Genomic DNA, 14,240 nt, shown 5'->3' with positions numbered 1-14,240 from the left:
ATGTGGCCATTTTGACCGCAAATGCCGCTAAGAAGATTAACCAGTGATAAGCAATTTTCACTTTACATCACTGCTCTAAAAGTTAACTAAATATACGATTAAACTTCTGCCGGGTGGAAATGTTGTCTCTATTCTTATCCAAACTGTATTCAGTTTGCAGGATTTTCTTTCTAAATCTGTTTTCTACCCGGACAGATTTACCGTCGGACACTGACGCCTGTGAAACCGCATATCACGACCCACGCGAGTCCATCCTGCTTGGCGAACTGTGGATTATCTGCCTGTGCTAACCAACGGGAAGGAAAAGGGGGAAAGATGTCGGATAAATGTCTATGATTATCAATTAGATTGCCTTTTGGAGATCGTTTTGCAATACTGACAAGCTTTCCGGATCTGCAGCCTTGCTTCGTGGAAGGATTTTGCATTTGTAACAGACAGAAGAGGTACCACACAGGTTTGTAAGGAGTGGTTGCTTTTTAAAATTCCTAGGCTACAGACAGGCACATTAAGTAAATGGCCTGAACGTAACGTTTGTATAGGAAGGCTGTTTCTTTATCTAAATCCATGTCCTGGTTTCTGCGCAGACAGTTCCATTTAACTCGAGTACTATCTAATACTTGTGCCTCGGATGGATCTCGCCACATTTGGGTATACAATCTAATATAAACCAAGAAACATGAGATGCGTCATCAATGACGTTACGTATTTGACAGAATTCTAGCTTTTGTGAAAACTGAAACGAAATACTCCACTACGTTATTTTCCACAAAATAAGTTTTACATTTGTAAATTCTACACTTGTAATATCGTAAGGCATGCATTGCAAAATCGCTCCTTTACGTGTGGTACATGAAATACTAGGACGAATATTTAATGGCTTAAAACAAACAAACAAACAAAAGAGTTTACGTATAGGCAATTTTCTAAATTCCATCCGTTCGCATTTTTATACAAAAAAGGGCGAAGGCCGCTGTTCTAGTGTTCTCGTTCGTTCCAAATGCACAAAAAAAAAAGCAGGTTTATAACAATGGTTATGGTCTGTAGCCAGGTGGTAACAATGGGATTTGTTTGTGAAATGGTTACATCATAGCAACAGAGACAGTCAGTCAAGCGATTATTGTGATCACGCGTCTAGCGAAATCATTTTATTTTTATTTATTTATTTATTCATTCATTTATTTTTAATCGTGATACCCAGAAATTTCAGTACAGTATTTGGCCATATTTTGCTATGAAGAGCCAGACAGTTTCCCCAAACCGCAATGTTAAAAAGAACAAAGCTACAGGATTTGAACGAGTAAAAATTGCACACCTGCACACTGGTGTTTTAAACGGGGCTGACACGTTCAGTAATGTGTCACGTGCATCTAGCTCTCTGTTATACCAATCTGTCATGATGGATAAGGCAACAGCTCTGACACAATTTGATAAACTAAATATATTGAATGTTATAACCCTAAACATATTTAAACAGCTCAAACAATACTTACTGCAGGGATGGAAACAAGTCTCCTGTTGGTAGCAGTTTTAGCCATTTCAGCTTTTAATATATGCTTGATCGTCCCAGTGTATAGGTAACAAGCTCAGGTGTGTCTAATTAAGCCGCTAGTTAAACCATTACTATGGATTGGGAGTCTTATTTCCATCCCAGTTTTTGTAAGAAGACCATGCGATATCATGTACTGGGGACAGAGAGTCTGTGTTGCCTCTTCCCAGGCGCTGGCAGCAATCCGGATCATTGGTAGCCTCACTAAAGCAAGTAGTGGCGTGTGTTCTTTTCCACTAAAAAGGACGGCTGTTTTAATGTGCTTTTGTTATTGTTTTTTAAATCACATGCAACCTAAGGCAAATGGATTGAAAAACATTGCATATCTGATGCAGTCCTCTTTTCAAACGGGTGCTCCAGCGGCGCGCCGAACTCAATTTAAATTAAGTACGCGTTAGAATGGCACTTCATTATTATTTGATGAACCAAATGGTTTCATACTGGCGAACTGATGGGGTAACCCATGTGCACAGGATGGTCATCAGTGGTGTTGAGGGTAATTCATTGACAAGACCACCAGAGGGCGCTACAAAGTAAAATATGAAAAACTTCAACTCCAATCGCCCGGTCAGTCATTTCATATTAAAATGAATTTCATCCAGTAACAACTTTATTGAGCTGTATTTTATTGTTTGTATTTATGAGGTTTGTATTTGTAAAGAAGAAACGCAACAGAATTGGTATTGAATAACTGATCACAGTAACCAGCTCTGCACAAGACCAGAATCCCCCCTGCCTCCAACATGTTAATATTTTCTCTAAAAATGTAATCATTTATTGTGTCTTGATATATAAAATCACTGTAACGATGGTATGCAGAAGCATTTGTGTGTCAAATAGACATTTTTACATATGGTGGATGTAGGTAACGGTGATTTTTACATTTGTGTTGGACTGATGGCTCAAATTTTGTAATTACAGGAGGGGGGGGGAGGGGGCAACTATGTCAGTTACGTTGAATGAACTGATCCTTTTCGTAATTGATTGTTGTGAATCCAAAAACAAATATACAGAGTTTCCATGCCAAACTCGGGTTTAGAGGAATCAATGTTTCAGAACCTCTGCACATGAATCCAGTTCAAACCCAGCCAGAGACTAGTTCACATGCACAGTGTGTACAGAGGATTTGAGAAGAGGTCCCTTCAGTAGGTAAAGCCGGTTTGATTTTTGCATGTAAACATGCCTGTTTGAACAGTGGCAGACTGGTTCAGCAAGGCTCTGAAAGTGTGTTGCTGTTTTGTCGTTGTGTGCTTCTAGTGAAGGATCATGGAACAATCTAAGCAGGCTGCCCCCGAGTCGGGGTCCCAGGAGGTGAACCCCGTCTTCATGCAGCAGCTCCGGGAGCTTGATATCCCAGAGGAAGCAGCCAAGCAGGTGACTGCCATCTTACTGTGGGGATAGGAAGCCTCTCAGCCTGAATCACATTGCGGTGAAGCCAGAACTGTATAGAAATGTATACCATGGGCTGAAACCATCCAGGAGGGTTAGACCCATAACTAGCGGTGGGCCGGACGTGGGAGGGTTGATGTTCAAATGTTCTTTTAATTTTGAACCGGCTGGATAATAATATCGTTTGTACCATATTAAACATAAAGTAAAATAAAACTGGTGCCAGAGTTGGGGGTCAGTTCCTTTGTAAAATCAATTCCAATTTCCATTCTAATTCCAATTTGTTGAAAGGAATTCTTCTGAAGGAATTGGAGTTGGGAATGAATTTTACAAAGGAATTGGAAATGGAATTGTCCGCTACCCCATTATTTTCTGCATTGGTTTTCTTTGCTTGATGTCTTGTTTGATGCCCTTTTGATTGATCCAGTTATTTGTAATGTACCCCTTTTGATTAAAAAAAATTGAAATTGACTATATATGGACATACACAAGATTAGCTTGCTTTTTTGAGTGGAGTTTCCAATGCTACATTCGTTTTCTGCAGTTCTGAGTGGGGTATATTCTGTAGACCTGTACAGAGATCTGCAACGTTAAGTTAAGCACTCTCGCCTTGTGATTCTCATTTTGATGTGTTTACATGGATTTTTCTTTGACGACAGGTGTCTGTGTATTTGTGAGCTCCCGATTCTGACCTCTGATTTCATGTTGCAGGCTCTTCTGCGCACAAGGAATGTGTCAGCTGAAGAGGCTGCTATGTATTACTTCAACAAGCTGGAGAATGAGGTAGGACCCTTTTCACATTGTACGCTGTCCTGGGTGGGAACATGAAAACAAATGCATCAGTCAGTCTTCATAAAGGTTAAGAACCAAGATAGCCACATTCCCCTGTTTGTTTTATTAGACCCCATCTGAGCTTTACTCTTGTATTCTGTGGGATCAGTATGGCCCGCTTTCTTCTGGGGAATCACAGTGGATTACATCAATTGCTTATTCATGGTTAACCTGGGATTACTTCTAAAACTAGGTGGTTGATGCAGATTAAGGGGATTCTCCAGAGCTGTGAAATGCTGTAATATGCTGTGGCTTGTCCTGGTGAGGTATAGGCTGATCACATCGACCTGTATGCTGAACTACGACATCCCCAGGGACAATCGCATGAATGTATGTAAATAAGGAAACCAGGTTAGATTCATAAGGTTATTAATATTGCTGTAGTAACACAGATCTTCACAATAAATAGGGGACCACTAATCGTGTGGATTGTGCTAATAAGGAAATAGGTTATCAGTCTTATAGAAGTTTTTGCCTCAGAAGCCCATGTTAAAATGTTTGCTTTATAAATCTTCTAGCATGTTATCAGTATAGCGGTGCTAATATGAAGTATAGAATGCAGTGGCCCAACACCCTGATGTGATTGTGTGATACTGCAGCTTTCACATCCCTACATTTTGCTTAATTGCATGTTTATGCTGCAGCAGCTTTTGGAGTACATGTGCCCACTGTGATTCCCTGTAAATATTCATTGCCTCTGTGAAATGCTCTGGGGTGCTGAGTGGAAAGGCTGATTTGTGACTCGCGCTGCTCTTGCACAGGAGGAAGGGGATGAAGATCTCTGGTTTAAGATGGTGTTTGTTGTCAACATGGAGCTGTCCATGGGAGTCGGGAAGGTGAGCAACACAGCATTCAATATCTGAAGATCTACTGACACTATCAGGACTTAGTCAGTTAAATGCAGTGAATTAGTCATGTGTACCCCATCCGCACTACCTGGACAATGAATTAAATTTGAAAAGATGCCATTTATTGTTAATTTGTCTTTGTTCTTAATCATAATCTGTTACTTTGTGCATTAGAAACTAAATAAGGTGGGGTGGGCACACGGTGAAACCACACGTTTGCCATTGAAAATCACATTTTCAACATTGATTATTTAGGTAGTTTGGAGGACGCAGTTTGCAGTAGTCTTCACAATCTTTTACAAATGTCCAGATATAAATATTAATATTGTTTTCTACCAGCAAATAGGAATGGTTATACACCTAACTAGATCTTTTGTTTATTTTTAATGCAAATAATTTGAAATGTGCACAATAGGTGCGTGTGTGTGTTTTTTTTTTATCACAGCTTCAGCAATACCATATCCATTCTACCAAAATAAGTAAATAGTATATTGATTTATTTATTGGACATGTTTATTCAATTTATTTTCACCTGCTTGCTGAAATGTTGGATCGTGATCATTTACCTTTGTGATTTTTGTATTGCATTTTGAATGCTTTCGGCTTTGCCTGACCATGCTGTCGCAGTGCTGTAGTCAGGTTTAACTTTGTTGAAAAAGCAGCAGCTGTAATGTGGCTTTTCTCTAAGGTATGTGCTCTTGTTCAGGTGGCTGCTCAGGTGGGTCATGCTGCTGTAGGACTGTACCAGGCTCTGCAGGAGAAAAACAGCTGGAGGGAGATGGCATGGAAGTGGGACCAAGCAGGGTAAGTGTGTCTCTATCCTCTGTCTTTCCCTGTCCGGCTGGCTGCCTCAATAAGAGGATTCACCCCAGAGAAGTGAAATAAGATGGGCGTTCCTCATGAATATTGCATCTCTGTTTTCTTATCTAATTATGACCTCATAAACTGGACATAGAGAATAGCTGAGCTCATATTGCATGCCAATACAAACAGTGCAAGGCATTAATCAACCAAGACCCACTGAAGGAATATTTAAAATGTTGTTGTCCATTTGAACACTGTTCTGTTTGCAACATGTTTGCAGTTTTTAATGGGGGTTATCAGCATAAAGCAAATGCAGGTGTATTAAAAAGGGTGTGTGCTGAATCTTTTTATTTTTTCTTCGGCAGTTCCACTACATATTAACTGTTCAGTCATGTCGCAGCCAACTGGGCACAACAACATGAGGAGCTGGTGGCTTTGGAAATATTTAAATGTCATGACACCAGAAATTAGTTTTTGAAAGCTGGTTTATTTAACTTGATGCTTTACTAAACCGTTCTTACTGGTCTTATTGGTTGTATTGTAAGTGTGTCCTGGTGTATGACAAATACTTCCCTTTAGGTTCAGTCCATCATGATTTCAGTTGACCAGGTTTGTTCTGTCTCGTGGAGGAGTCTATTGGAGCTGGCTGAGCGCAGTCACCTCACCCTGCCTGTTGTTTCCTGCAGAGCGAAGAAAGTTGTGGTCCAGGGCACGAACATGGCTCACCTGCTGGAGCTGCAGGCCCTGGCCATGAGCCTCAGCCTGCCCACCTACCTGGTGCAGGATGCGGGGAGGACTCAGGTGCGAGTCAACATATTAGTCATCATTTTGTGCCCCACATATCTTATCTCAGCTGAGGTAAAATGGCCCAGCAAGTGCAACCAGATAATCCAAGACTAAGGCATAGAAACTGAGAGCTTCCTTTAACTTAAAGTATTACCAGATCTCATGTTTTAAAATGAAAATGCATTTGTGCCATAGCACATGTTTCTTTCAAAACTGCACATTGTAATGTCTGTGTAGCTAGTGGCAGTGCAAAACAGGTTAGATTTATGAAATTCTTTGCTACAATTACTTTTTAAAGATTCACATGCTTAAATTTAGAAATACAACACAGGAATTGTTTTCAAATAAAAACAAATAACTTGTTTTTCCCCTTGAAGTATCAGTTTCATAAGATATTTTTTAAATGTGTGAAAACGTAGTGTAGCTAGTATGTCTATAGAACCCCCAAGCAGACCCCATTCACGGTATAGAAATTTAAAAAGAGGAGTCTTGTGGATCTATCATCAGTGCATTTAATCCTAAAAAACAATGCAAAGGTATTTGAGAATAGTGCCATACTATTATATTACCCCTAATTTGTGATTTAGAGGTTACTGACACACCAGACAATTCAGATGAACTACAGCTATCAAATCTCTAACTAATCTCTATCTCTCTGTATTAACAACTGACCCCTTGGCTAATACGTAGAAGAGAAATCATGTTTTCCAACCTGATTCCTTTTATTCTTTCTTTTGTTTTTGTATGTGTTTGTTTAGGTTGAGTCTGGATCCCACACAGTCTTGGCAATCATTGGCGAAGAGGAAATGGTCAACAATGTTTCCGGAAGCCTGAAACTGCTTTGAAAATACTTCTGGCCTCTGCAGAGGCAAATTGCATCGGCAGAGACGAACAGCAGGGGGCGGTAATGAGTTTCGGCAGAAGCGGCTGGGCATGCGGAGTGTTAACTACAGCCATTTATTTTTCTCTCTCATATCTTTGAGTCACTGTCTGGAGTCCACTGGAGGTGCTGCTCAGTCCCCGAGAACCTGGTTTAAACCGGGATGTCCTGTTGCATGAGATTAAAAAAACTTGGCAGCAGGAGAGGTCCTGAGCAAGGAGTAGCAGCTTCATTAAATGACAAAGAAATGACCCATGACGTCACCCTCAACCTCTCAATCCCACAACCCCCCCTCCCCAAACAATACTGAGCCTCTTGTAGAATAAACAGTTACGTTTTAGTATATAATTGATATTATAATTATCAACCAATATATTTTCTGTAATTCAGTTCTAAAGCTATTGTGCTTAGTGAAATCCAGGGGGGGGAGTAAAAAACAAAATAACTACTTGGTGTTTTTCATCCCACCACAAAAAATATAAAAAATAGCAGACATCTTGGTTCAAAAAGAGTCCAAACACCATCTACAGGCTACAAACTGCTACTGCGCCTACAGAAGGATAAATACTAGACCTGTAGTGTATGGGTTGAAAGCTGTTTCAAGGCCCTACAATTTTGAAGAGCTACTTAATGTGGATATATATGGTTCTTCGTTTAAGTCCTTCAAATAGTGACTACTAGCTATACGTAAATGCTGTGAGAGCATCGACAGGAAAGTGACAGTACCTGTTTAAGTAGAATCGTGTTTCTTTGCTGTGTTTTTCTCCTTGCAGTGCCATCTACGGACACCATTCATGCTTTATCGCAGTCGTATTTGATGTGTTTTGTATGTAACCAAAGTGTAAAACACAATTAAACATTTGCAATTAATATTAAGAGATTTGAGCAATTTGGCTCTGTATGAAATGTGGACAGCATTTAATAAAAAAAATAATACATTATAACCCCCCCCCCCCCCCCCCCCCCCTCCCTTCATCAATAAATGTTGCAATCTCCAAGCCCTATAATAACTTAAATGGTTTCCTTTTCTACTTCTAAGATGTTGGTGAACGTTTTTGGTTTGATGAAAGTCTGGACTTGGAAATACCAGATTCAAGTCTATGTATATGTTCTTTTAGAAGTTGTTTTTGGAGGGGGTTTCTGTTTCAGTTGTGTTTTGGGGGGAGACAGAATTTCAAATAAATTCAGGTTTGTTTGTTTATTTTTACACCAATGTATCTGTCCTGTACAGTATGCTATATATAATATATAGTAGATCATGGTCTTGATGTGATACAGCCACCTGATATTTCTTTGTATCATGCAGATTGACATTAAGCCACATTTAAGGTAGGCTATGCTGTTTAGTTGTTAAAAGATATATTATACAAAACATATATTCTATTGAGTGCTGATACAATCTGATTTTTACACCACTCTTGGTCAAAACGGCCAGAGTGTTGCTTGGATCGCACACTGCATAGCACCCTATAATATGTTATTTGTACAACATAAAGGCACTGAAGAATTTCAGAGCGGCCAAGCAGTTCCTAGTTCAAACCTGAAGGGGGCAACATGTATAGAGAAGAAGGCGTGAAAATAGTAAATGTAATCTGTAAAGACCACATGATTTGTGTGATGTATTTTTTTTTTTCTTATCCACAGTAAATATTGCCATGAATAACTTAAGTGAAGCAGTTTTAAACACATGCAGTCAAAGTTACAACGATGGCTCAAAGGACTGGCTATAAAAAGAGGTTTATACAACCAGATGATTTAACTTGTGAACTGGAGACGTGGCAACGAAATCGCATTACGTTGATTTTTTTGTTCTGTTAAGGAGCAAAACGGCATATGGCTTCACTTAATGTTGCTGCCTTCTGTGCTTACCCCTCCCTAGCGACAGTGTTTCGACTGGTGTGTATATTTATTGGTAAAACCCAGGCCTGTATGTGTAAACCCTATTCGTAACGTGCAAGCAGAGTTCCAAGTTATGTTTTATTCCGAATGTGAATTGCCGGTAGGAGACGCCACTGCGCTGTAACTGTTCTGTTCAGCGAGGTTGATCAGATGTGAAGCCGCGTTTTTTTCCCACTATCACTGAATCTCGCCTGATATATTATATTGACATGGAGATGAAAATGTCAGCAATAAATTAACTCAAGCAATGGAATAACGATCAAGTAACAAAGCCCTTCAGCTCTATGTATCTTATTTTATAAAATGAAATAGGATGCAGGATCACAAAACAGTCATTTAGGATGGCTATAATATATGTAGGATTGCGTAGTTTTTGTTATTGTATGGTTTATATAGTAAAGCTATATGAGTCATATTATCTAAGTATTACCAAAGGCTGTTGGGAGAACGAGTGCTCTAAAACAGTTTTAGTTTATAATTTGTATTCAAATTTGCCAATAAATGCGCAATTAATGCACAGATGTAGAAGGTTATAGTTAATAAGATCAACCAATAGTAAAATGTATGCTACATTTAGAAATGCAAAATAAATAAAAAATAGAAGTCTTTCTCAATGTTCAGTGACGTGGCCACGTTAAAAGGATAGTAGGTGTGGTAATTCCATGTATGGAACATGATTAACCTGTATGGGCTAGTTCCTGAAAATCACGTAACCATAAAAAAAAAAGTGAAACGTGGCCTCCTCTGGCGCTTGCTTTAATTCCATTTTAACAACAGACCACAAGAGGCCCCCTTACAATGTAAGTCCTACTTGAGCCGTAGTGTTGTGACCGTGAATGGATGGTATTTCCATAACGGGTATTGGGTGGCGGTGCTTGAAAACACACCGAGGGGCTATAACACCAGAGTGGATATCAGATGCATGACCTTGGAGCCAGACTGGTTAATACAGAAGTTACGCAATACCTCAAACATTTCCAAAATGCATATAACCGCTTCAGACACTACTGTGTTAGTGCCCACGGTTATGATATGGCAGGGGTCTCCATCCCTGGCCCTGGAGAGCTACTGTGGCTGCTGGTTTTCGTTTCCACCAATCTCTCAGTTACTTAATTGAACCGAGTATTGGCTTAATTAGTCAAGATTAGCACGTGTTCCAGATCTGTAGCCACTGATGATGTAAAGACACCTATAAAACCTGCAGGATAAGGGCTCTCCAGGAACAGGGCTGGAGATCACAGTATTATGGGATAGGTGCATTTCAAATTTTAAATAAAAAATAGTTTATTGGCTAATTAATTAATCCCCTTTAAAGCGATATATTGGCTCGTGTATTGGACTAGCCCTCAAGCTGTGTTTAGAAACGGTTTAGCTTGATAAAAGTGTATTTCCTTGTGACTGAAAGCGAAACACCTATAGTGCTATTGCCTTACTCACTGTAATTTTTTATCTGCTAGAATGGGAAGGTTTACACATACATTACACACCATCTGCCCTAAAAATGTGAATTATTATATTCTGAAAAGATCACATGCAGTGTAGTCGTTTCCTGGGAGAAAACAATTTGAGCAACCCGTTCCTGTAATTGACTCAGATCCTTTGTGATTAAACTTTCGGTATGCATCCAGTTCAAAGCGGAACAATGGGGCATTGAAACTAGCCTCGCTTTCGTTTAGTTGCTGGGAGACGCAAAAAAAGTCGATCCAGGGAAGAGATTACTCATGTGTTCCAGTCTGTGGGACAAAGGTCGTCCTTTCAACACAGGCAGTACGATACTTGAACATTTTTACTGAGGGGAAGACGGGTAGGGAACATAGATCAACGTGCAGGGGTTTATGTTACAAAGAGAAGACAAAGGCATCTCACAGTTAATAGCAGTATACGTGTGTTTACTATATGGAGGAGGGGTATATGCTGCAAGGTAGATAGTGAAAATGTGGTTGGCAATTTTCTAAATAAGCCTGGTTTATGCATAAACCTTGAAATCGTGTGAGACAGCTAGTGATATTTAGTCTACATTTTGCAGTCAACACTGCAAGTATGTGTAACTTTTGGTTGGTCCTGTATTAATACAAAAAGCCCAAGGAATACACGTTTTAACAAAATCGTAAACTGAATCTGGCCGATGCTGGAGATATCCTCAGATTTCTTGCTACTGCGACGCTGGAATGTCGAGGAATTCTCAGCCTGTGTAATTAGGGGATGGGGCGGAAGGTATCCTCCACTCTGGCCCAGCCAGGAAGCATGAGCGAAGAGCAAAGGAAGGACACGAACAAAGGATGTTAAAAAAAAGGAAGTTATCATTTTTTATACTACAGCTATTATAATATAGTAACCACTGCCCCCACCGTCGCTCTCAGATCAGAAGTGTTTATTGCCAAAGTACTTTTCAGTAAATTGTACACATTAAAGGTGGCTTTTACTGCTTGCATTACCACACATGTAGCGCATGCCGAACACAACACTTTGACTAGGACTTACGTGGGATACAACGAGAACTTGTTCATGAATGCAGTTAGACAGAAGTTCCAGGAAAAGGAAAAAAAAAACAAACAAAATATCTTTTTGGAAATCAAAACCGCAAAGGTTTATGTCAAATGGCTTTTTCTTTAGTTAAACCTATCGAGTACTACCAACCGAATGTCATTTTTTTGTAACCAAAATGACCGTGGGTTTTTCTATCACTTTTTAATTTGTACTCCTTTTTTATTTTGGATAAAGCTGAGTGTTTTCTAGTGTGACATACCACATTTCCTGCTCTCTCTCTCTATATATATATGGGTGGTGCAGTAGTACGTGCGTTTTTGCAGGCGTGCCTGTCTGCCTGCCACGCTGGATGTCCTGACGTACCAAACCGGAATTTATTGTATGGCAGCTCTTGCTAAACAAACACCCAAAAGGTGGGCCAGGCAGTTGTCTGATCTGTATCAGCCTCTATGAGTTTGGGAAACGCTACTTCATTCTCATTACGCCCGCCCCCCCAGACGGTCGAGAAATACACACGGACATAGGTGCAGCATTCTGTAAAATGTCAGGGAAACAAAAAGACAAATGTCTGTAATCATGCAGCAAATCAGTCACGGTGCTTGTTTACAACATTGTTTTATTTCAGGAGGCATTTGTAAATGTCATTATTTTGGGAACTATGCATAATGCATGAATGCTAGTGGCCAATAGTGCTTTAAAATATATTTCAGTTACAAGTATCAATCCTGTTCAAAAGTATTAAATATCAATTCTGTTTGTGTTCCTGGTGTATATCTTCACTCGTTCAAACGCAATCAACTTGTAAATAGTGCACCACAAAAGCAACACTACCCCAAAAGGTGTTGCTAGTTAGCGTAAACATTTGTTTTTAAATTAGACATTTTATCTGAGAAAAAAATATCCACTACAATCCATTTTTGAGAATTGTCAATACCACTCCCCTACAGGTCTAATCGTATTTAGCTATGTATAAAGCTATCAAGTACACAAGGAAAAGAAACACTCCTCCCTCAGGCTACATCTTACCCTTTGTCAGTCGTCAAACAACAATTCTAATAAATATCAAAACAGCATTTTTCCCGCGTACAAATACAAACCTTTATTTCCCACGGCAGCCAGTACTAACAATATACAAATACCGTTCGTTGTCCATAAATACCTGATGTGTACATCTGCATGACAACCTGAATTTAATATACAGTACGTGTAAAAACATGATATGTAATCTAGAGACAGAGAACACACACACCAAAGAGCATAATTATCTGGCCTCAGAAATATGTATTGATTCGAACATTTCGGTTTTGCGGTGAAAAATAAAAACACAAGTTTCCAATAGTTTTAGTTTGTCACATATGGAATGAACCATTCTGCTCAAAATATAACGGGGATGGGCATTTGTTGTAGTTCTGTCCCTCAAACGTCAATGGAACAAAATTATTGTGTAACCACTCTGTAAGGCTCCGGTGTGCAAAAGATCCTGCCATAGCAGGGCCATTTGTTTCAGTGCAAGGTACAATATTCCAAAATGTTGTTACTACGTCTAACAACCACGCGCATCTTATTTGCAAACGCAACGGGTATCATTCAACACGTTTTGTTTAAACCTACAGCAATAATTAATAATTTAAACAAACTCCCACCTCTGTTTCAACATACATTTCAACTCGTCGCATATTTACTATCCGCTTTTATTTACAAAAGTCACGGTGGTGCTGTGTATATAGTAAATGTATCCTAAATGTTAAGTAGCGCTGGAAAACACCAAATTTAGCTTCCACTTCGCTGGCGCTAGAACAAATTGCACTATTTATTATCAGTTGATAAAACATAAATAATATCCTGCTATTTTTATGCTGCTAACGAAATCTCCAGAATGTGCGAGCCCAACATCGCCAACGTTACATTAACCCGTTAATCGCCGTCTTTGATTTTCAGTTATGACGGAGTGGAATTTCGTCCAATAGGCATTCAGGCTGCCTTTCTCTTTGCTTTCAGCCAGCCCCTGCCGCCCACCTCTTATGAACCCCCTTCGACTACAACAAGGCTTGGCTTCCCCGGACGCCATCTTGCACAGAAGCGCACAAAATTGTACACAGAAGAAAAAAAAAAACCTCTCGCATATCTTCAACAATCAAACCGAGAAAAAAAAAACCCCAAGAAAACACAAAAATAAAACCACCAAAATTTACATGATGATACACATAAACCATCTAAATAGCCTGTTCTCGTCGTTGCTCATTTTTATCCATCTTTGTAACGCTATACACACACATATCACGTCCTTCCTTCGGCTTTCATTTCTTTGAGTGAGATAATTTCGTAAAAACGGGGAAGTTCCCTCTCCAGCGGGAGGCTGCCCTTAAGGCCAGACAACTCTCTCCACCAATCCCCTCATCGGCCTTGCTTAATCGACACCCTGTCTTCCAATCAGATCTACGGACAGGCGGAGCTAACCCTATTCTGACTGGTTTAGCCCCTGACTGGGAGCCCAGGAGAACCCGTGCGAAAGGGTGTTGTATAAGATGTGTCATTTTGGCAACGTAACCTCTTTTGCTGGAGGGTGTGTAGGCTATATATATATATATAACGTTTTAACAAATCAGATTTTCTTAGAAGCTCCAGAAATAAAAATGAGTTCACCTTCGCGAATACAATGCATATAAAATACATATGCATTTTTTTATTGAACGTATTTTCCCCCCCTGAAATGTGTCCATGTCAATTCCGTTTCAATCTCATCTACGTTTGCTTCTCTGCCTCTCCTCGC

General features: G+C 39.7%; 1 protein-coding gene across 1 annotated transcript; it reads left to right on the top strand.

Annotated features, from left to right (window-relative positions):
- The first annotated feature begins 224 nt into the window (after positions 1 to 224).
- Positions 225 to 8,028, top strand: LOC121298284 (probable peptidyl-tRNA hydrolase 2). Its single transcript, XM_041225326.1, has 7 exons — positions 225 to 454; positions 2,804 to 2,920; positions 3,647 to 3,718; positions 4,528 to 4,602; positions 5,321 to 5,418; positions 6,105 to 6,219; positions 6,963 to 8,028. Exons 2-7 carry the CDS (start codon positions 2,813 to 2,815, stop codon positions 7,047 to 7,049), a joined length of 555 nt encoding a protein of 184 aa, XP_041081260.1. The 5' UTR covers positions 225 to 454; positions 2,804 to 2,812; the 3' UTR covers positions 7,050 to 8,028.
- Positions 8,029 to 14,240: the final 6,212 nt, after the last annotated feature.

This window comes from Polyodon spathula, chromosome 23, assembly GCF_017654505.1.
Source record: "Polyodon spathula isolate WHYD16114869_AA chromosome 23, ASM1765450v1, whole genome shotgun sequence".
Lineage (NCBI taxonomy): Eukaryota > Metazoa > Chordata > Actinopteri > Acipenseriformes > Polyodontidae > Polyodon > Polyodon spathula.
Note: the sequence above shows the minus strand (reverse complement) of the source record. Positions and strands in the feature narration are given on the sequence as shown.